We start from the raw sequence: 23365 nt of genomic DNA on the forward strand, positions 1-23365 counted from the left end.
AAAAGATCTAGTCCATAGATACTTAAAATTTTTTTCAAGTATTCATTTATTTCAGGGTTTCCTCGGGATCAAACGGCACCATCAGCATAACTTGCCGGCGGCAGCTGCAGTGTATGCGGGGTGGGGGGCCGTGGGGCGGGAGGGCTGCTGTGGCGTTGCGCGCGCAGGGGGATAGGAGGCCGCGCTGATTCCCTGCCAGGGTTCTCTATTTTGGGCAGGGGCATGTTGGCGCAGGCCCTTCTCCCCAGCTCTAGACGTCGCCACTGCCCTCCGTAAGCTTATCGAAGCAGCGGCTCAAGTGTGACGTCTCCTTTTCCTCCGAGCGCCTAGTCCTGAGCTCGCGCCATCCCTGCTTCGGATTTAAACAGCGGGCAGCTGTTCCGGTGCCGGATAGGGGAGTGCACATCGGTGCCCTGGACCGCGTATTTCCCAGCTACTTGCACCCTCGAAAAGACTAGGGTCCAGGACCTACGAGGGACGCCGGGACGGCGGACCGGAGCTGAGAGCGGGAGCGGGAGCGGGGCCGCTCGGGCGGCCGACGGCGCACGCGCTCGATGCGCGTCGGGGGCGGGGCTGCGTCGGGGCGGGGCCAGCGCGCGCGGGAAGCGCCCACGGGGAGGCCGGTCGGCTCCTCAGCGCCGCGCGTCATGGCCCTTTCGGTTCCCGGCTACTCGCCCAGTTTCAGGAAGCCTCCCGAGACTTTGCGGCTCCGACGGAAAAGGGTCCGGAGCCTTGAGGCCGCCGCTTCACCCAGGGAGCAGCCCGAGCCGGCGCCCCGCCGCGCCGCTCTGGCCGCCGGGCTGCTCCTCCGCCCCTTCCCGGCGGCTGCAGGCAGAGGCGGCGGCGACCCGGCCGCGGCCCGCAGGAACCCCTTCGCCCGCCTGGACAACCGGCCGCCGGCCGCCGCGGAGCCCCCCGACGGGCCGCCCCGCGGCCAGCAGGAGGCGCAGGACCCGGTGAGTGTGGAGGGGCCCTCGTAGCGGACCCGGCTGTGAATTGGGGCGAGTTCTGGGGTTCGAGGCGAAACGGGCGCGGAGAGCGGTGGCCGCCGCGGTGTCGGGGCCCAGAGCCTCGGGAGGGGCCGCTCTGAGAGGTGGGCTCTGTGGGAAGTGCGCCCCGCGGGCGGCTCGCGTCGGCCGCTCCTGCGGGAAGCGGAGGGCACTGAGCGCGCACCCCCGCGGCCCGGCCCGGGACGGACGAGTTCGGGCCGCCGCCTCCTGGGGGTTAGGGACCGGTGGGGAGACAGCTCGAAAGATCCTGGAACAACTCGTCGTGGAAGGCCACTTCGACGGGACGATCGCTGGGGACCCTCCTTCCCTCTGTGATTCAGAGCCTCCCTTTCTGACGCGCTTGAAAATACTCTGGAGATGGAGGAATGTGGAGGATTCCTGGGGTCCCAATTGCCTGGCTTTTTTTTTTTTTTTTTTTTAAATCCCAAAGCCTTTTGGGTCTTTTTGCGGTTTCTCCATCAATCACGAGAAGCCAAATCACCGGCCTTTTGTCCCCTCGATTTTGATAGTAAAGTTCAGACACGAAACAAGCGAAGCGCCGACCTATTGATTGGGGGGGGGCATGTGAATGCCCGCACTTGGCATTTATTGAGGAACGTGGGTCGGGTGAAGCTCAGCGCCTCTTTAAAGCAAACCCCAGCATCGTTTACGACTTAAAAGCACCATTTCTCCCTTCTCAGTGTTTAGATTCTAATCAAGAAAATGATTTGCTCTGGGAAGAGAAGTTCCCCGAAAGAACAGCCGTGGCCGAGTTACTCCAGGTAATAGTCCTTGAATGTCATCAGAATGCGTATTCTTAGAATCTACGTCGGTAGCTCTCAGAAGCATTGACTTGGCAAATCGTTTGGCAGAGTGCTGAGGGCGTGATCACCCTTACCAGGGGAAGAGATGGCGTCAGCGCCGTAATTGCCTTTGGATGATGTAGGCATGCTGTTTGTAATGGTACCACCGCTCAGGTTGGTGTAGATACAGGATTTCCTTCGACCTCCAGCAGTTTTGTGACACCGTCCCTCTGTGGGTAGCGACAGCTCCAGCTGGTCACTCCACACGCAGCTGCTTTTTGAAGGTAGTCCTCAACTGACTCTTCAGACTAGATCCCCACGTGACCGCCACAGGCTGGGGCAGGTCGCTGACCCTTGCCGACCTCACCACAGCACACACAGTCTTGATTCCATTCCCCAGGTACTCCTGTTGTGATAGTTCAACAAAGGCATGGGGCGCCTGGGTGGCCGTCGGGTGTCGAGCTCACATCATGATCTCACGGTCCGTGAGCTCGAGCCCTGTGTCAGGCTCTGTGCTGACAGCTCAGAGCCTGGAGCCAGCTTTGGATTCTGCGTCTCCCTCCCTCGCTCTCTGCCCCTCTCCCACTCCATCTCAGAAATGAATAGATGTTGAAAAACAGAACAAAAAACAAATGCATAGTTTGTCCTAATAGGAGCAGGCTAGAAGAGCTCTCCAAGACCCAGTCTCCCTTTCTTGCAAATAAAAGGTCTTCACAGAGTGTATTAGAAATAATTCCCCCTTCCCTGTTTTTTTGTGATGTTACCTTAAGGGATTATTGTAAGTGAGAATATTGACTTGAAAGTACAGCAAAACAGCTTGGAAAGAAATTTTTGAGATCAGGAAATGGGTCTTAGGTAACATTATGGCCTCTAAGAGCCCTACCTAAGTTACCTGCAGGAGCAGCTTAGCCCTGCTTCCAGAGTTTTAGAGGCTTAGAAGGTGCTTTTTGGGGAAGATTTCTGCTTTGATAGCAATATCAATAGTAGATTTTTTTTTAATCATCATCATGGAAATAGTATATGCCTCTTATAACTGAACTATGTAAAACTAAAAGGTAAAATGTACCCCTTCACCACTACCACCTGTATAAATTCCCACTTCCCAGAGAAAGGCACTGTCAACAGTTTAGTCTAACTCTTTCTAGAGTGTTTCATAGTGTGTAGTATATTTTCAGTGTTATTATAGTTTATAAAATTTTGACATTTTAGTGATCATGTTGGTAAAATATGTAGATTGAAGGAGGTTTTTTTCGGTACTCTACTAATTTTTATGTTCTTTGTTTTCTAAAAGACTCCACAAGTATCATTCTCCAAATCTGATATTCCATCCTCAGAAAGTACTGAGTTACCTGTGGACTGGAGTATTAAAACTCGACTCCTTTTCACCTCTTCTCAACCCTTTACCTGGGCAGATCATTTGAAAGCACAGGAAGAGGCTCAAGGTATCATCCAGCATTGTAGGGCAACAGAAGTTACTTTGCCTCAAAGTATACAGGTAATTCCGAAAGAAAAGGAGTATGTTTTAAAGTATCAAATTAATTGTAAAATGTATTTCTCTGCAAAGTGTCACAGAAATTTCCTTCTAGTAAGTTTTTCTTCTGACATTTAAAGACGCAAGGACGTGAGAAATTTTATATTTCCCAAGTGGTGCTTTCAAACAGTTTTTTCTATCAGATTCAATAACTGCCTGTTAAATTTAGAGACCTGTCCTAAGAACTAGTTAATGTTACAGGCAGGAATTGTTTGAACTAAACTATTCTTTTCTAGGCCTTTTGAGGAAAAAAAATATAAGGGAAAGAAATGAAAAGCTATTGAGTAGAATCGCAAAGGCAGATTGGTTACACTATTGATTTTCTGACATAATGTATACTCTTTTTTTTTATACACACTAATTGTGACTACCTGGTTGATCGTCTGTGTAATGTAGTAAAGTTAATGAGTTCTAGAATGGTTTTAGAGAAATGTAATTGCATTGCTTTCAGGCAGCTCATCAACTCAAACTAGGTTAAAAGCGATTACCTAAAAGAGGTCTTGGTACTTCTTTTTTAATAAATAGATCAGGATGATGTATGATCCGCATTACCCATTTTCACTAGCTACTGTTGAAACACGGTTGTGTGCGGAGAGGAGTTGAACATAGTGTTACTTATGTACGATATATGTCCCCACCTGTAACCCTACCCTAATAATGACAGAGATAGTTATTCTCAGGAGAAAACAGGAGAGATGGGAGTCCCATCTGTGTTTAAGTCTTCCTTCTGATGTGGTTCAACATACAATAAATATTGGCAAGAATAAACTACATTTTAGCTCCCGTAACAGTTATTAATACTTTCCTATATAGGAAACCGTAAATATTCTCAGACTAAGTGGCATATTCAGTACTTTTTAAGGAAATTTTATACTTCTAGTGTGGCAAAAACTGTTCGATGTCATCTCTGGATTTTAGGATCCCAAACTCTCCACTGAGCTCCGATGTGCCTTCCAGCAGAGCCTTCTCTATTGGCTCCACCCTGCCTTTCCTTGGCTGCCTCTGTTCCCTCGCATTGGAGCTGATCGAAAAATGACTGGAAAGATAAGCCCTTGGTCAAATGACGAAACCTTGCAACACATTTTAATGAGTGATTGGTAAGATTAGTAAAAACTTGTGCATCCCAGTAGTAAATTTTACTTTTTAACAGTGTTCTCTGTTATTTATGATACAGGAATGTGTAGTGGTAACAGGATCTCTGTGTCCTTCTGAATTATTTTATCTAAACTGTTAATAGCCAGCATTTAAATTACTTTTTTTTCTATTCTTTATGCAATTGTGTAAGTGCGGTAGGTGTTCTATAAATACATGCAAACGTTCTTTTACATTACTTCTTGTCAGTGGCCGCTTCCTTTCTCAGCAGAAGCTGCTCAGAGAAAGTCAGCACCCAGTTACCAAGTAAGTTTTGTTTAAAGAAAAAATAACTAGTGTTTAAGCGGTCAGCACTATTTGTTAAAGTATTTAGAAGTCATCGGTGAGTCCCATGACCAGTTTTAGTCCTTTTAAAAGCCAAGTTATGCAGGTGCCTGGGTGGCTCAGTCAGTTAAGCATCTGACTGTTGATATCTGCTCAGGCCTTGATCTCAAGGTTGTGAGTTCAAGCCTCATGTTGGGCTCCATTACTGGGTGTGAAGCCTACTTAAAAAATAAAATATAAATAAAAGCCAAGTTATGTACATAGTGGCAAAAATTCAAATCATTATAATATTTGTGTTGTGTTTTAAATCAAATGAGTATCAAACTGAATTATAAAAATAATTTTAGATGTTAAGCTAAATGTGTAATAATACCTAAAGAAAATTTTTTTGCTTCAAAGGTCTGTGAGCTTCACTTCTCTATATAATTTGCTGAAGACAAAACTTTGCCCATATTTCTACGTTTGTACCTATCAGTTTACTATCCTGTTCCGTGCAGCAGGCTTAGCAGGAAATGATGTAATCACAGCTCTCATGTCTCCAACAACTAGAGGAATAAGAGAAGCTATGAAAAATGAAGGTAAAACTATAGGTTTAAAATGAGAATACCACACTATACAGTAAGCACTTAAAAGCTAAAATGTGAGGGGTGCCTGGGTGGCTCAGTCGGTTAAGCATCCACCTTCGTCTCAGGTCATGACCCCATGGTTCATGGGTTCCAGCCCTCTGACAGCTCAGAGCCTGGAGCCTGCTTCAGATTCTGTGCCTCCCTCTCTCTCTGCCCCTCTCCCACTTGTTCATCCTCTCTCTCTCTCTCTCTCTCTCTCTCTCTCTCTCACACTCACACTCACACACACACACACACACACACACACACACACACAAATAAACATTGAGAAAAAGCTAAAATGTCAATTGTCTTTTTACCAGTTGAATTGTTTTCTACCAGTTTTACCTATATTTTTTAAGAAACATCTTTATTTCTATTTTTTTTTTTTCCAGCAGTGATTTAAGTTGTCTCCTAAATTACTTAGCTTTAAGTTAATAGTGTTCCCTTTTCTGACCTGATAAACACATATTGGACTGGAAAGTTTCCATCTGAATAGAATTTCCTCTAGAAATTCCTTTATAGTAGAAATTACCTACCCCCTTTTAAAAACACAATTTTCAAACTGGGTCAACCCATTAATGCTCATGAAATCTATATAGTGGGCTCAATCAGCACTTTAAAAAAAAAAAAACAGTATGGGGTGCCTGGGTGGCTCAGTCAGTTGAACGTTTGACTCTTGATTTGGGTTCACTCAGGTCATGATCCGAAGGTCATGGGACCAAGTTCCTCATTGGGCTTTGCACTGAGCGTGAAGCCTGCTTAAGGTTTTTTCTCTCTCCCTCTGCCCTTCCCCTGCTGACTGACTCTCACAAAAAAAAAAAAAAAAAAAGAAAAGAAAAAAGAAACCGAGTAGAATGTACTTTAGGAAAGAGTACTATACATGTAGTGAGAGTATGTATTGTTTCCTCAACCTTTTGTTTCAAGGAGGTAGGGGTGTGTGTGTGTGTGTGTGTGTGTGTGTGTGTGTGTGTGTGTGAATGAGAGAGAGAGAGAGAGAGAGAGAGAGAGAGAGAGATGGGCTACTGTCCAGAAAGTATGAAAGCTATTGCCTTAATAGAGCAAGTTTATAAACAGGTTCAAATCTTCAAATTTTATACTCTTTAAAAGGGCACACTTGTTAAGTTCTTGTAGACAATATTAAAACTCAGTTAAATTTTTCTTTTATTTACTCATGTAGGTATTGAATTTTCTCTGCCGTTAATAAAAGAAAATGGCTATCAGAAGAAAAAGACATCTGGAACAAGCTTGGGAAATGGAGAGTATGTGATTAATATTTTATATCAACCAGTGACTTGCGGACTCAGTGCAATAGTTTTGTAGAGGAAACAGCTTTATGAAATGGAAACTCTAACTATAACAATTTCCTAGGGAACAAGTAATCAGTGATGATGATGAAGATGAAAGTTTTTCCTGGCTGGAAGAGATAGGTGTGCAAGACAAAATTAAAAAACCAGACATACTCTCTATCAAGCTGTATCCTTTCAGTTGTGTTAACTAGAAATGATTTTTGTTCAATTAAGTTAGTGATCAATGTAATGTTGATTGGTAATTTTATTTGACTATAAATCTTAAAATATTTTAAGTTGCTATTTAAACTAATTCGTGGGGCACCTGGGTGGCTTAATTGGTTGGGCATCTGACTTTGGCTCAGGTCATTATCTCGCACTCTGTGAGTTCAAGCCCCATGTCGGGCTCTGCGCTGACAGCTCAAAACCTGGAGCCTGATTTAGATTTTGTCTCCCTCTTTCTCTGCCCCTCCCCCACTAGCACTCTCTCTCTCTCTCAAAAATAAAAATATTAAAAAAAATTTTTTTTAAACTAATTCTCTATCATGACATTAAAAAACTCCCTAAGTATCAGTAAACCATGAACAATTATTACTAAACAATTTTTTTAAAAATGAAAACATTCTATATAGAACATATTTTTGACTAAGGAACAAATTTGTTTGTGTTAGGTATCAAATTTCTAGCAAATTCAGAGCGTCAAAGAAATTTTGATTTAAACAGATAACCTTATAATTGCAACTAAGTGGGATAGCAAGAACATTTCCAGTTCCGAGTGGGAAGAAAGGGTCCCGGGTGATTCAGAATCAGGATGACTTTTTCCCACTGGTATGGGATTTACATTTGCAAGTTCCTTGACTGTCATCTTCAGACGCAAAGAGAAACATGAAGTGCAAATGGACCACAGACCTGAGTCTGTTGTGTTGGTGAAGGGAATGAACACCCTTACATTGCTGAATTTTTTGATAAACTCTAAGAGTTTAATTGCAAGCTCAGGCCCACAGGCAGGACTTCCACCAACCCTCTTATCCCCTGTAGCTTTCCGAGGTGCCACAATGCAAATGCTTAAGGTAATGAAAGGGGGGAAAAATTCTAATTTTCATAAACTGGCTTTTTAAGAAGAACGAAGAACAGATTCTTGATTTGTTTTTAATAACTGCTAGCATTTTGCATGGTGCATATTGTTTCGCTTTCCTCCCAGCAAAAAAATTCGTTGATCTAAAGGTGTATCAAAAGAATTACGTGCAAATATGAATTATATGAAATGTTTTATTTGAATTCTATGAAAATGAATTAATGAATGAAAATGAATATGATTGGCAGCAAAAGCACCTTGGTGTTCCTTTTTTCCCACATGGAAAAGTTGCTTAATCTCATTTTGTCTCACTTCTTAACTGGCGAAAGAACATAGCCAAACATGTTGTGTTAAATTATAGATCTCAAAACCTATATCATGAATAAGTGAAAAGGGTAGTTGTGTGTCCATATTGTTTTAAAAAATTATGCATATAAATATAAAATACATATTGAACGTTAATAGCAGAATTGAATTTTTATTTTTGTCCAGTATTCTGCATTGAAAATATACCACTGAATTGGGGTGGGAGGGTAAAAAGGGGTAAAGGGGAGTGGGAAGTATGTGCTTCCAGTTACAAAATGAATTAAGTCAAAGGGACAAAAGGTAACAGTGTCGGGCATATAGTCAATGGCATAATAGTGTTATATGGTGACAGATGGTAGCTACACTTGTGAACACAGCATATAGAGTTGTAGAATCCCTGTTGTACACCTGAAACTAATGTGACATTGGGTATCAACTACCATTAAAAATTTTAATCAAAATATATAAATCAGGATACCATACGAAAAATTGTATTTTGTAGAACATACTGAGACTGAGTCCTAATTTGGAGATGTGCTCTAGATGGAGAATTAACATTTTTACTCGTATAACATTCTTTTGATGTCATATGAACTACTTTGTGCTATACTCACAAGTGTAGTTACTGTCACCATACAATGCTATTATAATACCACTGACTGACTGTATTCCCTCTATGCTGTACCTTTTAGTCTACAACTGTTAAAGAGGGAAACCCAAACGAAGTTACTGAACAAATCTTTAGGGACAAAAGCTTGAGAGACGGTGACCATAATTTTTTCTTTAAATTTTCTTGAAGGCACGAAGTGTAAATGTGAAGACACAAGCTGTTTCTGGATACAAAGATCAATTTAGTTTGGAGATTACAGGTCCTATCATGCCTCATTCTCTACATTCTGTGACCATGCTACTCAAATCTTCACAGAATGGGTCATTTTCTGCTGGACTGTATACACATGAGCCAACTGCTGTATTTAATATCTGCCTGCCAGTGAATAAAATACTGGATAAGGTAAGTAGACAGCTGTAAGCATATTTCATTGTAGCTAGTTTCCTCAGATGGGAGAAATCAATGATTTGCAATGAGCCAAACTTGTATCTCAGGTTATTCGACTGTACTGTTTAATTTTATCAATCACAGTTACTAAGATGAAGGGATAAGGTCTGGTTTTTTTAGGGGTAAATTTTATGAATTTAGATTGTTGTACTCAATAATGACTAAAGAACTTTCCAAACAAAAAGAAAAGGCAAGTTATTTTCATGGCTATCTCAGATCCAGAACTTAATACTGCTAAATACCTTTATTATAAACAACTATGGATATTTAACCAATATTTGCCTTTAATTTTGGACATAGTAAGGTTTTTATTCACGGGTTATAATTAAGACCTTTAAAACTGCCTCATGCTTCTATCATTTGCCAGATTTCTAAAAATGACCAAAACTGTGTATTTCTGCATGCTATTGCTAGACGTGAAAATTTTTAGCATCAACTTCTATTGATAATGAACTGCCTTTACCTCATAAACATGAATTAGGGCATCCGTTTGTCAAAATTCCCATGGTAATTTTAAAAATCTGAGTGTTCAAGGGTGCCTGGCTGACTCAGTTGGTAGAGCATGCGACTCTAGCCAGGGTTGGGAGTTCAAGCCCCACTTTACATGCGGAGCCTCTGAAAAATAAAGGGGCAGCCAGCTGGCTCAGCCTGAAGAGCATGTGCCTTTTTGCCAGGGTCATGAGTTCGAGCCCCACAGTGGGTATAGAGATTTCTAAAATATATATATACTTAAAAATAAGCAAAATCTCAGTGTCCAAAGACTGATGTGCTTCTTGACTAACTTGAATACAAATTTCCATAGGAGACACTTCAGGAGGAGCTTGGTAACTGTGGGCTGCACCCTAAGACTCTGGACCAACTTAGTCAAATACCAACACTGGGAAAATCATCTTTACGGCTTGTGGAATTGAGTGACTTCGTTTATAATTGGAGATCCTGAACACCAAAGTAAGCCTAAAAGGAATCTTTGAGGAAAAAGCCTTCTAGCAAGGAAATTCAAGATTCTTATACCTTTGGCTCTAAAGTTCATTTTGGAAGTTAAAGGAATAGAACTTTAAAATATTCAAGTGTTGATAAACAACCTTTTAGCTTAATTTTTATTACGTGCATTAAGCAAAAGGATTAAGGCTTTAAATCAACATTTTGTTTTTACTATTCTGATTAGATAATTCAGGTATAAAGATAACTCCCAACTCTTAAAAAACCTCAGAAACTTGAATGAGACTTCCAGACCCTTACAAGCTAATTATAAACGGAGTAGAAAACGGAGTATTATGAATGTCAGTGTTGCCTTGCAAATGGCAAACTGAAGCTAAGTTAGTATTAATTATCTACTGGCATTTTGTGACCGATGGCATCAGGGCAAAACCATATTTGACCATTTACCTATACCTACAGTTATATGCAGGTTCTAGATTATAAAGATACAAATGTAGACAAATTCGTATTTGTAGACAAATAGCTAATTGTTGATGTCTCTACCTTAGTTGCCTTCATTCTCATTTTTAATTCCTCCATTTTCAAATATATTAAATTTGTTTTTTTTTAATGCATGTTAATTCAAAGAGGGGTATTTTGTATTCCACATAGAATAGTGTTAATTGTAAAGTGTGCTCAGCTGTCATGGTAAAGGAGTATTTCGTGTTCTTGTAGGTATTTGTGTGTGTGCACGCGCGAGTGTGTGTGTTGTGTGTGTAATTCAAATTTCCTTAAAATAAAAGGACGTAGAAATCAAAAGCACTGGGTAAAGAGATGACAATATTTAGTGAAGAAGTATGTGTTCACTTTATGATCCAAAAAATAAGACACCACATTTATTCCAGAGAAGTTTATATTTGGGCCTTAAGCTTTTGAAAATAAAGTTTAGAGACATAGCATTATGAATACCACTGTAATACACATGAAATATTCTATCAGACCCTAAAAATTAACATAAACTTAAACTTTCTCAGTCAACAAAATAGTGGCTGGGTGCCGATTTTATTAGATAAGTTGGTTACAGCATTTTAATTATCATTTAACGTCTATCTAGGTGTAGCTGAAATTCAAAATGCACATCAAAGTAAAACTATATCACAACTCAATGCCATACTAAATGTACTTGGCCTCTGCAGTAGAATTCTAATCGGACTTCATTTTGACTCCCTTCTCATGGCCCAAGTGGCTTTGATGGGAATGCAGGACTTAGTGCTGATCATCACACAACATACCACTTTCTTTTTATAACCTCTACAAAATTTTAAGGGGAGATGGTGGCATTAGCCCTGTGGAACAGATCTTGATTACCTCAATAACACTGGCCCAGTATCTGTCCAGCAGAACCCATTGTGAACTAGTACAAGGTGCACAGCCCTTCACTGATTACAGGCAAGTGTTACAGCAGCCTAGCCATAAGGAAGGGAGGTTACATCATAGTACAAAATACAGTATAAAAGCGTTATTTAACATTCCACACTGAAGATTACGGATGCCTTCAAACAATCGTTTGGATGTTAGCCACTTAAACAAATACATCACTAAGGTAAACAATATAAACATACCAAAACCCTGTATGGTTAAATACAATTTCCATGGTACAAAAATCAAAGCCTGGAGATGTTTGTACAGATTGCTTTTTACACAATGTCTTAAATTGCCAAATATTTACAACATTAAAGAGGAAATACATTTTGATGCAGAGTAAAATTATCTGAAATGATTAATATAAAACCTCAATCTATCTACGTGAGGCACTCCTGAAGCAAGTGGCATTAGCCATGAGGTCCTTTGGTACAAGGCCCATTGCTTGAAGAACCACAGTAGCTGCTGTGGCTTTAGCATGCTTCTTATTAGGGCTGGCAAAGCTGGGCTGGTAAGCGCTTCCATTTATCAATACCTATTCAAGAAAAACATACAATTGGGCTGGTAAGGGCTTCCATTTCTCAATACCTATTCAAGAAAAACATACAATAAGAACAGCATCAAACTTTAATATCTATTAGCTTTGTATTTTTTCACTAAATGCTAGAAAAATAATTCACAAAAACTATAAAACCCATACTATGGAAGTCAAATTAATCTCAACCCAGAAGCAGCAAATCATTTAGGAAAAGGGACTGCAAATTAAGGTCTTCAAATTGAAGAGGCATGGGGAAAGGGGATGGAGAAAACCCTGATAAAGCTACTAAATTAACACTAAATTAATTCCCCATGTTCCACTAGAAAATGTCAACAAATTCTTCACCAGATTTTGCCCACATCTTTCCCTCCAACATTTTTGAAAAATAGGATATTAACAGGTCATATTAAAGTATACTTAAATATTTAAAAACCCCTACCACTTCTACCCACACATCTATTCACTCCCAACCCACAATGTATCAATATTGTGACGATACAGTGCTTTTCCCTCACCCTCTAAGGTTAAGTCATCAAATTAGTAGGGGTATATAATTAATGCACAAATTCATATTTACCCTAAAGAGAAAATGTTTGCGATGATCAGGGCCACTATCATGGACCAAGAGAAATTCTGGTGGTTGCCACCTTCTCTTATTACAGATTTCCATCAAAGCAGACACAGGATGTTTGCCTGCAGAGAAAAAAAAAAATAACTTGTTAATTATTTCTACTGTCTGTGGCAACAGATTATGAATTCAAGTTGGGGATGGGACAAGAGGAAATTTAAATGTTTGCTCACCTGACAGATCTTTCATTGCAGCAGAGAAGTTCCCAGACCTCTTTTGTGCTCTTTCTCCTACTGCAACAAGACCTTTAAAATAAAAAGCCAGTGTTCAATGAATAAATCCCAAAGCATCATTCAAAATTATAAACACAATGATTCCCTCTGTAGGAACCTGAATCTCAATAAAATATTCAACTCCCACCACCCCTGATTTTTATATCATTTGACTTCTATTTTGCTGTTTCAATATATAAATCTTTATGTTTATCATGTACCTTGGTATTAGAAACTGTACAAAAATCAGATGTTCAGAAAACCTAGTATATAAATATGTATATAAATTAAGTGCCATAGTTAACAACTACAGGTCTGTTTCTTTTTAAGTTTAAAAACTAGTGGCTATTACAAGTGCAATCTAAGGTTTCCCATTCCTTAAAAAATGATGGCTCAATTAAGTTCCCCAGATGGTGAGGATTTTAGGCCACCCCCCCCCCAAAAAAAAACTAAAAGGGAGAGGCTGTCTCTATAGATGAACGTGTCCATTTTCTCCCCCAGCAAACAACCCCTTTCTGACTTATCAAATGAAGATATTCTCAAAAGACAAACATAATCGCACTGTATAACCTCCCTTTCCAAAGGGATTTAGCTGTATCACTACCCAAAATCAATGCTTTCCTGACTTCCATTTCTCCTAGGGGGAATTCTTCAACCAGTTCTTCATTAATTCTGCTAGTATGCTTCTCCAAACCCAACACCTGTCACAGAATTCCAAAGATGTTCCCTGGAATTATGCAATGCCTTCACAGATATTTTCTTCCAAAAAACCACCTCTTAGGACTCAAAAAAATCTATTCAACTTGTAGAAGTAATACAATGTCAATGTGACATGATCAGTACAATGTCCTTTTCTAATTTAGAGTCTGAATTAACGCTTATTAGCACAGGATGATTCTCATGCTGTTTCTAGCCTACTTGGAATTATTACCAATAAACTCCCTACAATTTGAAAAAAGTGGCATCACAGTATTGTATGTGGATGAGAATGTAGAATTTCTGATGCAAAACATTTTATAAGACACAGTTTGGTCAGAGCTAGTTCGTTTCCAATTAAGAATAATTTAACTGCATCATCTCCAACTTAATTCAATTCTCTGATTACAAAGATAATGAAAATTCTAGTGTTCAACTTTACAGTTTTTAAAAATCAGGCTTATCCAAGCTATTGAAATCACACTGAGCTGACATTCAGCCATTTGATTCTACTTAAAACATAATTCCAAGGGAAGAATTTAAAAGGTACCAGCTGGCTGTTCTCAATAAGCACTAAGTGTATTTTTAATATTCAGCAACTGCATGCAAGCTATATAGAGAGATCCCCATGAGTAGCAAAGTTCCAAGGTGCTCCAAGAACAAGAAAATATGAAGAGCTAACATTGCTGCCAGCAACTGCTCCACTCTTCTCCAGCCCCAATCCAAGAAAACTCAATTATGGAGCTTAAAAAGGGTATATGCAGACTCCTGATTTCGGCTCAGGTCATGATCTCGCAGTTTGTGGGTTAGGGCCCCACGTCGGGCTGCATGGTGACGGTGCAGAGCCTACTTGGGATTCTCTACCTCTCTGCCCTTTCCCCACTCTCTCAAAATAAACTTAGAAAAAGAGACATGCAAAAAAGGGTTTATAAGGTGAAGACAAAACAGCACTCTAGTAAGAAATAAGGAGAATATAGAAGATAAAATACTTGAAAAAGAAAAAAATAAATCCTAGAAACTACGAGTGTATGTTCCCCGTCAAGAGAAAGCAAAATGGGGATTCCATTTCCTAAAAACGAAATATAGGGGGTGCCTGGGTGGCTCAGTCAGTTAAGCATAGCCCTCGGTTCAGGTCATGACCTTCTGAGTTTGAGCCCCACATGGGGCTCTGTGCTGACAGCTCAGAGCCAGGAGCCTGCTTCACCTGCCCCTCCCCGGCTCACACTTGCGTCTCTGTCTCTCAATAATGAATACAAGGTTAAAAAAAAAAAAAGTGAAATCTAGTTAAAATTTCAGTCACACTGATATATGCCTACTTCCTTATTATTTAGCATCTTAACTACAACTGCCTTTTAAAAGCCCAAATTAGTGACTTCATCTGTATTTATACAAGCTGTCACGAATGGGTTAAACTTTTGTTTCCTAACAAACAGCTGTATATATGCTCCAGTTAAGCATCAAGGATATCAAAATGTAAGAAGATTACTATGTGCATTTATTTATTTATTTATTTACGTATTATTTATTTAAAGATGGGGCTGCTGGTGGGCTCTGTTTTGTACAGCATATGACTCTTGATCTCAGGGTCATGAGTTCAAGCCCCATGGTGGGCAAAGAGCTTACTTTAAAAAAAAAAATCTAGGAAGGTAATGAAACCCTGAGTGTTTTTTTTTTTAATATTACTTATTTATTTTAGGGGCAAATGAGGGGGCAAAGAGAATCCCAAGTAGGCTCCACAATGTCAGCACAGAGCCCAACACAGGGCTTGATCTCACAAACCGTGAGACGATGACCTGAGCTAAAACCAAGAATCAGATGCTTAACCGACTGACCCACCCAGGAGCCCCGAAACCTTAAATATTAAAGAAGGTATAATAAACATTCCCAGAACAATGTGTTACCTTTTCGGTCTGTCTTAAAATCAACTAGGATAGGTTCCTTATTTCCTTCTTTGTTTTTTCCTAATCCTTCTCCTTCTCTCCAGCCCATTTTTCTCATCAAAACGGCTCCCATTCCTCCAGTTACCGGGGCTGCTCTTAAGAACTGATCCTATCCAAAGAAAGAAAGGTAAAATGTCCCCATTTCAGAGTTAGAATTTGACTACAAATGCAGTGTAATTTTTAAAAAAAAAATCTTATTTTACTTCTAGATCTGATATAGCAATTAAATTTAAGTTTCTATACTTATATACATACTGTAGTGTGGATGCTAATTATTTTCACATTAACATAATATTTTGAAAGTCAAATAAGGCAAATAAATGGCAGTTTAAAACAGTAGCCCTCCTGCCCCCCTCCAAAAAAAAAAAAAAAAAAAAAAATTAGAACACTCCTGTTTTCGTCCACTATTTAGGTTCACTGGTATCTCTTCTTAGCTTGCAAAATAAAAAGAAGGCAATGTTAAAACAGTCAATAATATTAATTGTCCCAGGTGTACCTAGTTAATGAATAAAGCCCAGAAATCATTTAGAAATAGTTTGGACACTGAAGAAGCATACTGTTAACATCCCAAGTTTTCTTTCCCACTCTACCTTAAAGCAAGTATAAATATTTTACTTAGAAAATCCCTATGAACCAAAAGGTAAAAATCTTTACATTCTATTTACACAGTAAGAAATGGACAGTCACATAAAATACCCTGTCATTATACCAAACTGAATTTGAATGCTTTTAAATCCTAGCTTGATGTTAAAAGACTTTTAAAAAACTCCTTAAACGTTTACATACCTAGGCCTCGGTAGCAGCAGTGTTGTGAATAGTAGGGCTGGCACTGACCGGGGCAAGAAGACAGCTACAAGGATTTGGCCCTGAAACAAGTTTCCATACAGAGGGGTGAAAGTTCACAGGTTATTCTGTGAACAGTCATCTCTCTTGTATCCAACCCACTGAACCATAATTTCCATCAAAGCAGCAAACCACTTAATGTCTTAAGATGCACAACTATATACATTAGCATGGTCAACAGTCATTTTCACACATTAAGAAATAAATATGTGATGCCTCTATTTTAAAGGACATCCATGTACACAGAACAGATGAATTCTACTGTTGATCTTTATTGGCCATTTTCCTTTTAATTTATAACATCTCAAAATCCTGCTTTACTTTCCCCTTGTTCTTAAATTTTAGACTTATGTTCTCTAGCAAATATATAGCAAAAGTCATTAACTTATCAACAGAGGGAGTCAAAAATTTGGTATCTCTGGGAAGAGTATGCATTAATCATTTCCTATATTGATAAGTTAATACTAAATTTTTAAAATCTTATTTTTACACAGTAGTAAAACTGTATTATTTTTTCCCCCAGCTTTGTAAATTATATGCCGGGGAAAAACATGCCAATGATGTGTGACTAGACATTAAGTACAACTAGGTGCTCTGATGGAAGGAGGCAGCTGTGGAGGTAAAAACATACCCCTGGTTCAGTTCCTTATTTGGTGCAGGCCATGCAGTGTTGATGTATAAAGAGAAAAGTTAGCTGATGCTTGGATATCAACTGCCTTGTTGCTACACACCTAAAATGACTTTTACTTACTTCCAGGTTCATCCGCCCCTCTTTTCCAGGCAACACTCCTAAAAAAAAGGGCAACTGTGCAGAGTATAATACAAAACCCCAAATAACCCAGGCTTCCGACTCAGTTTCCATTGTCTACTATCTTCATGTTTCTTTACCCCATTGTGTATATAGTTCACCAAAAAGCTGCTTAATCTAATGAGTATAATAGTAAACAATACTCATCGGGTCATGTCCAAATCACTTAATTCCAGAAAATAAAGGTTCTTTTAAATCAATAACCACTTAAAAATGTCTTACTGACATAATAATGGTAAAACTCCCATCTTTTTTCATCTAAGAATATACTGCAACAAACTAAAAATGAATATGGACTATGTTGGCATTCCATGTGGTTTTTAACATAAAGGAGGGTGTTAGGCTAGTGCAAGGCAAGAAAAACTATGTGATCATTGAAAGTTTTCTAAACACAACAAAGAGACCATTGACAGTGAAGATAAATGATAAATTTCCAGCTAATTTTCCACATTTTTATAAATGTTCATTCCTTCCTTGATATCAGTAGCAAATATTCTTCTGTAAACATATAAACGGGAGTTTTCCTAAAAGCATTGCTTTCTTGTTATTTAAAAACTTTCATGAACACATCTCATAATTTATCAAAATGACTTACATGTACATTTAAAATAATGTAATTGAAAATCTGTCAACTGCCTACATGACTAGAAATCAAAACTTTAAGGGAAAGTTTGCAAGAACCAATTTTAATCAGTAGAAGATTCACTTTTGCAAGTTATGTTAACATGATTTTTAGAACTATATAAGCATTATGGATCAGCACTTCATTATACAAATGAAGACCAAAATTTTACAATGGAATCACATTCAGAAGTTCCTACCTAGTAATGTACAAGACTATTTAATTTTTATCTGCCTAAACACCCACGTAAGCTTCAAGTCTAACTTCCTGAAATACTGAGACTCAAGCTTCAAGATTAAATAGTATTAAAGAATTAAAACTATTGAAATAGGTGTATATAATTCTTCCCAATGAGATGAAGGCCATTTTCAAATACTATACAAATCACTCTACTTTAAATACTATAATTGGTCCAAAATGAACTCAAAAATATTTTTACTAGATTTTCATTTTTTTCCAACACCGACCCCTAGTAAATGACATAAAAGTTATAAATTTTTAATGAATCTGGCCATATACTCACTAAACACATATTAGTGTACCTAAATGTACCAAAAATGGCAGGTAAATTGAGGATGTATCATGTTTCATATTAATTTGTTAATAAGAGGATCATCAGAGATAATGCTATCAAAACTGAAACGTTATGAGATTAAAATATCCAAAGCAACCAAAATCTCATTTTGCGGAAATTCAGCTCATTCACTGGCAATCATAGCAATTCTTCATAGGTGCCCATCACGTTATTAATTATTGCCCTGTGAAGCAGTAATAAGAACTTGTCTTCTCATGACACTTGGGAGACTGAAATTCCAAGTATATTACTTGCCCATGATCACAAAAGCAGTCAGGAGTACAGCGGGATAAAGAAACCTTCCCAATCCTTAGACCACGCAGCCTCCCAGTTTCAGCACTGCCATACTGCCAGTACTCCTGAAACAAATGTCCCATCACCCATCCAACCAAGCCACGTCCCTTCATCAGAAGGCATTTCTTTAGAAAGCCCTTCTTAACCACCTAAGACTCCCCCAACAATGAGGCAGCCGTAGGTGGAGTCCACAGGTCTCACTGCAGGAATCTGAAACCAGGAGCACCTACATCTTCACAGCACGAGGCGTCCATCCTCTCCCTTGAATTTAGGTCTTACATATCCTGTTTTTTCAGGAGATCAGTGGTTCTCAAATTGAGCCTGTGGATCACCAGAGGCCACCAGGGCCTAAATGGTGGTCCACAGATAGCAGTCTCCATCCCCACTCCGCCCCCTTCACCACCCCTTCAGCACTGCCCGCCGTCCCCCCCCCCCCCCCCAAAAGTCCAACCATCCTCCCCAGCCTTCCGGTCCCATGGCAAGATCACCACATGCAGTGCTAATACTGGGGCCTCCCAACCAACTTGCTATAACCAGCAGCTGACAACCACAGGGATCGGGGTGATCACCAGAAGGGTGAGAAATAAGGGCCAAGAGAGCTTACAAGAGGGCACAGGCACTAAAGAAGGGGAAAGAAGGACAGAGGAGCAAAGAAATGGAAAATCTGGGTGGTAAGAGGGCTCTTGGGGACAGTGATCCACCAAAAATAAACCTGTAATAAAGTATCCCATGATGAGAAAAAATTTGAGAACCACTGCTTTGAAATCATTAGATTAGTCCAACAGGAACTGTGGAACATTCTGAACAGCACCTGAGATACACTGTTAGCATTCAAAACACAGTTTTTAAAAAACCACCCCCAAAAAGACCAGCAGCAGCAATAACAAATAACTTCAGGATATAAACTGAGTGGCTCTTGAGCCTTATTTATACATTTGCCATTGTCTCATGAATCAGGTCCATCTTCAGTGTCCACCCTAGAGTAGGCACACATAGCAAATTTACTCATGAACTTTGGTTATAGTTACTGGCCTCTCCGTGCATTTTTAATAAAACATTTTCTAAAAAAAATTTAACTTTGTAGTTGGACACTTTTGTACGTGCATATGTTGTGTACCTTTTTAATCCAGGCTTGGGCACCAGTATTAGCCAACTGTTCTTGTGTCAGAACCTGTACTCCTGTACTTCCGGTGAATTGGCCGGGAATGGAGTTCAGCTGAGCCCAGGCATCAATCTGAAGAAAAAAAAAAAAAGATGCCTCAATCAACTGAGTAAAATTACTTGTCTAGTCAAAAATGCCCACTGGTTTATTTCACTAAATGAAATGGTTTTATTTAGTTCTTGAAAAGGCTGAATAAGACTTATTCAACTTTTAGAACAATTTGATGAATGCATACATATTTAAAATGTTTTCTTAAAAGCAGCACTTTGATAACATTCAGTGGGTCCCATTAATAACAAGATTTGAGATGTACGTCTAACAACTGAAAAGCATGAACGATAATACTCATTCTCCAAAATATCACATGGATACATGAATACAGAAAAGAGTTTCATGCGGCACGGGATCCCTGCCCTCTGCTTTATGTACCTCATGTAAATGCAATCTAATAAATGTTATGATCGCCTGAGTTTTTAATTAATTACCTTCTTTGTGGTATTAGAAATCCAGAATTCAAGAGACACGCTTAAGGAGTAATAAATGCAGGGAATTATTCAAACCCAGAAAACAGCTTTCTTTAAAAACTGAGCCCTACATTAATCACCAGCATTTATTGTGATGGTTAAAGAATCAGTTGTCCTTCAAAGTATATTTACTAATAAACATTGGTATTGTTAGGTAGTGTATTTATCTGTCTGAACATGTATTTGTCGTTTCTATATAGATCTACCACGGGAATGTAGAAGACAAAAGGAAAAGCTGTCCACTGTTAAAAATTTAAGTCTAGACTCTGGCCTCAGACTGCCTAATCATTTTTTTTTTTTAATTCCAGTGTAGTTAACGTGCAGTGTTATAGTTGTTTCAGGCTGACTGACTACTCTTTACTCAGTTTCCTCAGCTGGAAAATGGGACATCATAATAGTACCTACATCTCACAGAGCTATGATGGGCACATAGCTACTTTTATATACCAGATTACAAACTCAGTAAGAGCACGGATTTTTTTTCTATTTTAACTCTCTTAAACATTAGTTCCTGCCACACAGTACACAATAAACACTTACTGAGTGAATGACCATGCCCCAAAATCACTTTCATTTAAAATAAGCTAATTACAATAAATTACTTATTTCCTTGGATTTTTAGGACCTACATTTCAACAGCATGCCACAGAATTTACTTATGTCACAACCATCTAATTAGTTAAATTCTCATTTAGCAGACATTAAAACTGCTACATACCCTTTCCTGAGCTCGATTTAACATGCTCATGGCTTCAAGGTCAAATGCATTCTCACTTAGTCTTTTCTGAGCAAGTGCCCGTTCACTCATTGCTGTAGAGATGTCCACAGGCTAAGAAAGAAAACATAGATAATTATCTCAAATTATGATAGACCCCCTAAATTCTAAAAAGTGCTCATATCTTTAGTTGCTACATATCAAAAATGAAACAGTAATCTTACATATTAATAATCTTGTAAAGTACAGAAAAGATACCAAGAAGTACAAGAAACTTGGAAAGCAGATGAGGATCATTTAAGGTAAGTTACACGCTATCAGAGGCAGCAGCTGAACTCAACCCAACATCTGAACTTCAAATTTCATATTTTCTACTGTATTTTCTACTGTAGCAAATTATGATCACAGAAAATTGCACTAAGAACTTAAAACTCTCTAGCCTTCACTAACAAAACAGTCATTTACAAAAACTGGTACTTTTTTCAACTGTTTTGGAACTATTAATTTTATATTCATGAGCAATTTTCATTTTATCCTATTTCTTTTTAGCATAATGTTCAGAAGCAATAAGGTTCTTGAGTAAGCAAGCAGAAAACCACTATCAGGTCAGTTGGTCTTTTACTCATCTGCACATCTTTTCACCTTCTTGCAGTTGCTCAGAGATACAGTTTGGTCTTAAGAACTCCATTTCTTCAAAGAATGTATTTACTATATACATAAACGAATCCTTTGTTTTCAGTTTATATGTATTAATGACCCAAATTAAAATATTTCTGGGAGGGTACATAACAACATGAACCAACACATTTAAAATTAAGTATGTCTGAAATGTCTTAGGTCCTCCTTTTCAAAGCTCATATCCTACCTGTAAAAATGTTACGCTAAGCAGAGGTGACTTCATGGTTTAACTTTTTAAAACGTTTCATAATGTCCAGAAAAATTCTTAAAGAACAAATCCCCAATTTATCAGATTTGTGGAAGGCTCAACCACAAAAGGAAAAACACATCAAGTAAGTATTTGATGTTCTTTGTTCTAATGTTAAGAGCTCATGTTGACTTGTATCATCACCAATTCTTATTACTTATTTTTCTTCTAACACAACCCATTAATATTTCCTAGTGATTTCACCCAAGAAAATCCTTTTTTGGAAAATATTTGACATGAAAAGGTTTTCCTATATTCATATGCAAAACATGATTAGAGGTACTGCATGGATATTACAAATATAAGGAAGTCAGTAATATAAATTAACAGCTAAGGATTTTTCTTAAAGCTAAGGGCTACCTGTAATTTAACTATGTACTACATATGAAATACTTCTTATAAAATAAAGACCTATATAGAAGGGTGTATGACTCTAAGAGAATAATTCTACCTTACGCATAAGGATATAAGAGAATAATTCTACCTCACGCATAAGGATTACTAGTCTCCCTTTTTCTACCTTCAGAACCCCTTATTATTCCATCATTCTTCGTTATCTTGCTGAGTCATCTCATAATATTCCCCCAGCAAAATTAAATTTTTTCTTCCACATAGATTCTTATGTACTGCCTTCTTAAAACGAAAGCAAAGCTAAATTCATTCTGTAATTGTAAAGACTGTTTACAGATCCCATGAAAGATCTTAACTGTCAACGTAGTAAATTATCCACACTAATTACAATACATCTGGGGCCTATAAAAAATAATCTAAGCAGTCACAATTAAACACTAACACTCTAGGGGTCTTCACTTGTCACTTTTTTGATAATTCTGATCAACTGCTGGGACTTTAAATAAATGGGAACCCAAATATTTCAGGCCAAAATTTACATTCCTTTGGCCTACCTTATGTGTTTCCTAAAACTGTCAGGTAGGATTACTGATGCAATTTGAAAGCCCAGCAAATATACCTCAAGTACTGTTCATTAACCTTGTCCAAATTACTTTGGGTAGCAGTCTGTAAATCTGAGAATGTTTAGGTATAAATAACAGGTTTTTATTCTGAAAAAGTCTAAGCTTAGAAGTGATAATGTGGAAAATCGATCTACTGACTACTTCAAGCCCTGATCCCCAATTTCCAGCTATAAATTTAGCCATGAAAATGTAAAGATGGCTCTAAAAGCTCCCAACTTCTCTAGAATAAAATTCTTCCCAATTAGTAAACAAATGAATACACACCTATGATCTGAAGACCTATCTTCATATATTTTTTAAATCTTTAAGCAGATAATCTAAATGCCTCATCATTTATCCCCAGGATGAAACTTCATTCAAATCTCAGTAACATTTTGTTACATTCACATCTCACTCTGGAAGAAATTTTAATATAGCAACCTTGATGTTTAAAATAAATTTACTTCAGATAAAATGATAACCAGTTTTTTTCCTGACTACAACTTAATTCACTCAACAG

At 38.6% G+C, this 23365-nt stretch overlaps 2 protein-coding genes and 1 long non-coding RNA gene across 8 annotated transcripts in view; 2 read left to right on the forward strand and 1 right to left on the reverse strand.

Annotated features, from left to right (window-relative positions):
• Positions 1 to 23365, forward strand: part of LOC145715744 (uncharacterized) — a 136417-nt gene that overhangs the window by 96501 nt on the left and 16551 nt on the right. The gene's annotated exons all lie outside the window — the stretch shown is intronic.
• On the forward strand, positions 141 to 21572 carry DONSON (DNA replication fork stabilization factor DONSON). Of its 3 annotated transcripts, XM_060640418.3 has the most exons (12): positions 141 to 956; positions 1691 to 1771; positions 3084 to 3287; positions 4242 to 4420; positions 4665 to 4721; positions 5139 to 5317; positions 6525 to 6606; positions 6716 to 6820; positions 7505 to 7703; positions 8814 to 9026; positions 9874 to 10019; positions 21517 to 21572. In XM_060640418.3, the coding sequence occupies exons 1-11, from the start codon at positions 555 to 557 to the stop codon at positions 10009 to 10011; spliced, it is 1839 nt and encodes a 612-aa protein (XP_060496401.1). In that variant the 5' UTR covers positions 141 to 554; the 3' UTR covers positions 10012 to 10019; positions 21517 to 21572. The 3 variants fall into 3 exon arrangements, with proteins under 3 accessions (XP_060496401.1, XP_081652687.1, XP_060496403.1); XM_081796561.1 differs by lacking the exon at positions 21517 to 21572 and having other exon boundaries at positions 540 to 956; positions 9874 to 10031; XM_060640420.3 differs by lacking the exons at positions 4665 to 4721; positions 21517 to 21572 and having other exon boundaries at positions 540 to 956; positions 9874 to 10031.
• SON (SON DNA and RNA binding protein) overlaps positions 10885 to 23365 on the reverse strand; it is a 32973-nt gene continuing 20492 nt past the window's right edge. The window contains exons 7-12 of one of the 4 annotated variants that reach the window (XM_060640410.3): positions 20971 to 21081; positions 19684 to 19800; positions 15387 to 15534; positions 12751 to 12822; positions 12527 to 12642; positions 10885 to 11946 (exon numbers count right to left, since the gene is read on the reverse strand). In XM_060640410.3, the coding sequence (XP_060496393.3) occupies positions 11788 to 11946; positions 12527 to 12642; positions 12751 to 12822; positions 15387 to 15534; positions 19684 to 19800; positions 20971 to 21081 (723 nt within the window). In that variant the 3' untranslated portion in view covers positions 10885 to 11787. Of the gene's footprint in view, positions 12000 to 12526; positions 12643 to 12750; positions 12823 to 15386; positions 15535 to 16211; positions 19544 to 19683; positions 19801 to 20970; positions 21082 to 23365 lie in introns of those variants that run through there. The other 3 variants (XM_060640411.3, XR_013557837.2, XM_060640412.3) reach the window with 3 other exon arrangements.

The sequence above is a fragment of the Panthera onca genome, chromosome C2, assembly GCF_046562875.1.
Source record: "Panthera onca isolate mPanOnc1 chromosome C2, mPanOnc1 haplotype 2, whole genome shotgun sequence".
In the NCBI taxonomy this organism is placed as follows: Eukaryota; Metazoa; Chordata; class Mammalia; order Carnivora; family Felidae; genus Panthera; species Panthera onca.

Bases quoted from the DNA above. Each gene is read 5' to 3' on its own strand.
- DONSON (XM_060640418.3), top strand. From the start codon at position 555: ATGCGCGTCGGGGGCGGGGCTGCGTCGGGGCGGGGCCAGCGCGCGCGG. The intron at 1,772-3,083 runs GTAATAGTCCTT...GTTTTCTAAAAG, and splicing joins CCGTGGCCGAGTTACTCCAG to ACTCCACAAGTATCATTCTC. The intron at 6,821-7,504 runs GTATCCTTTCAG...TGTCATCTTCAG, and splicing joins GACATACTCTCTATCAAGCT to ACGCAAAGAGAAACATGAAG.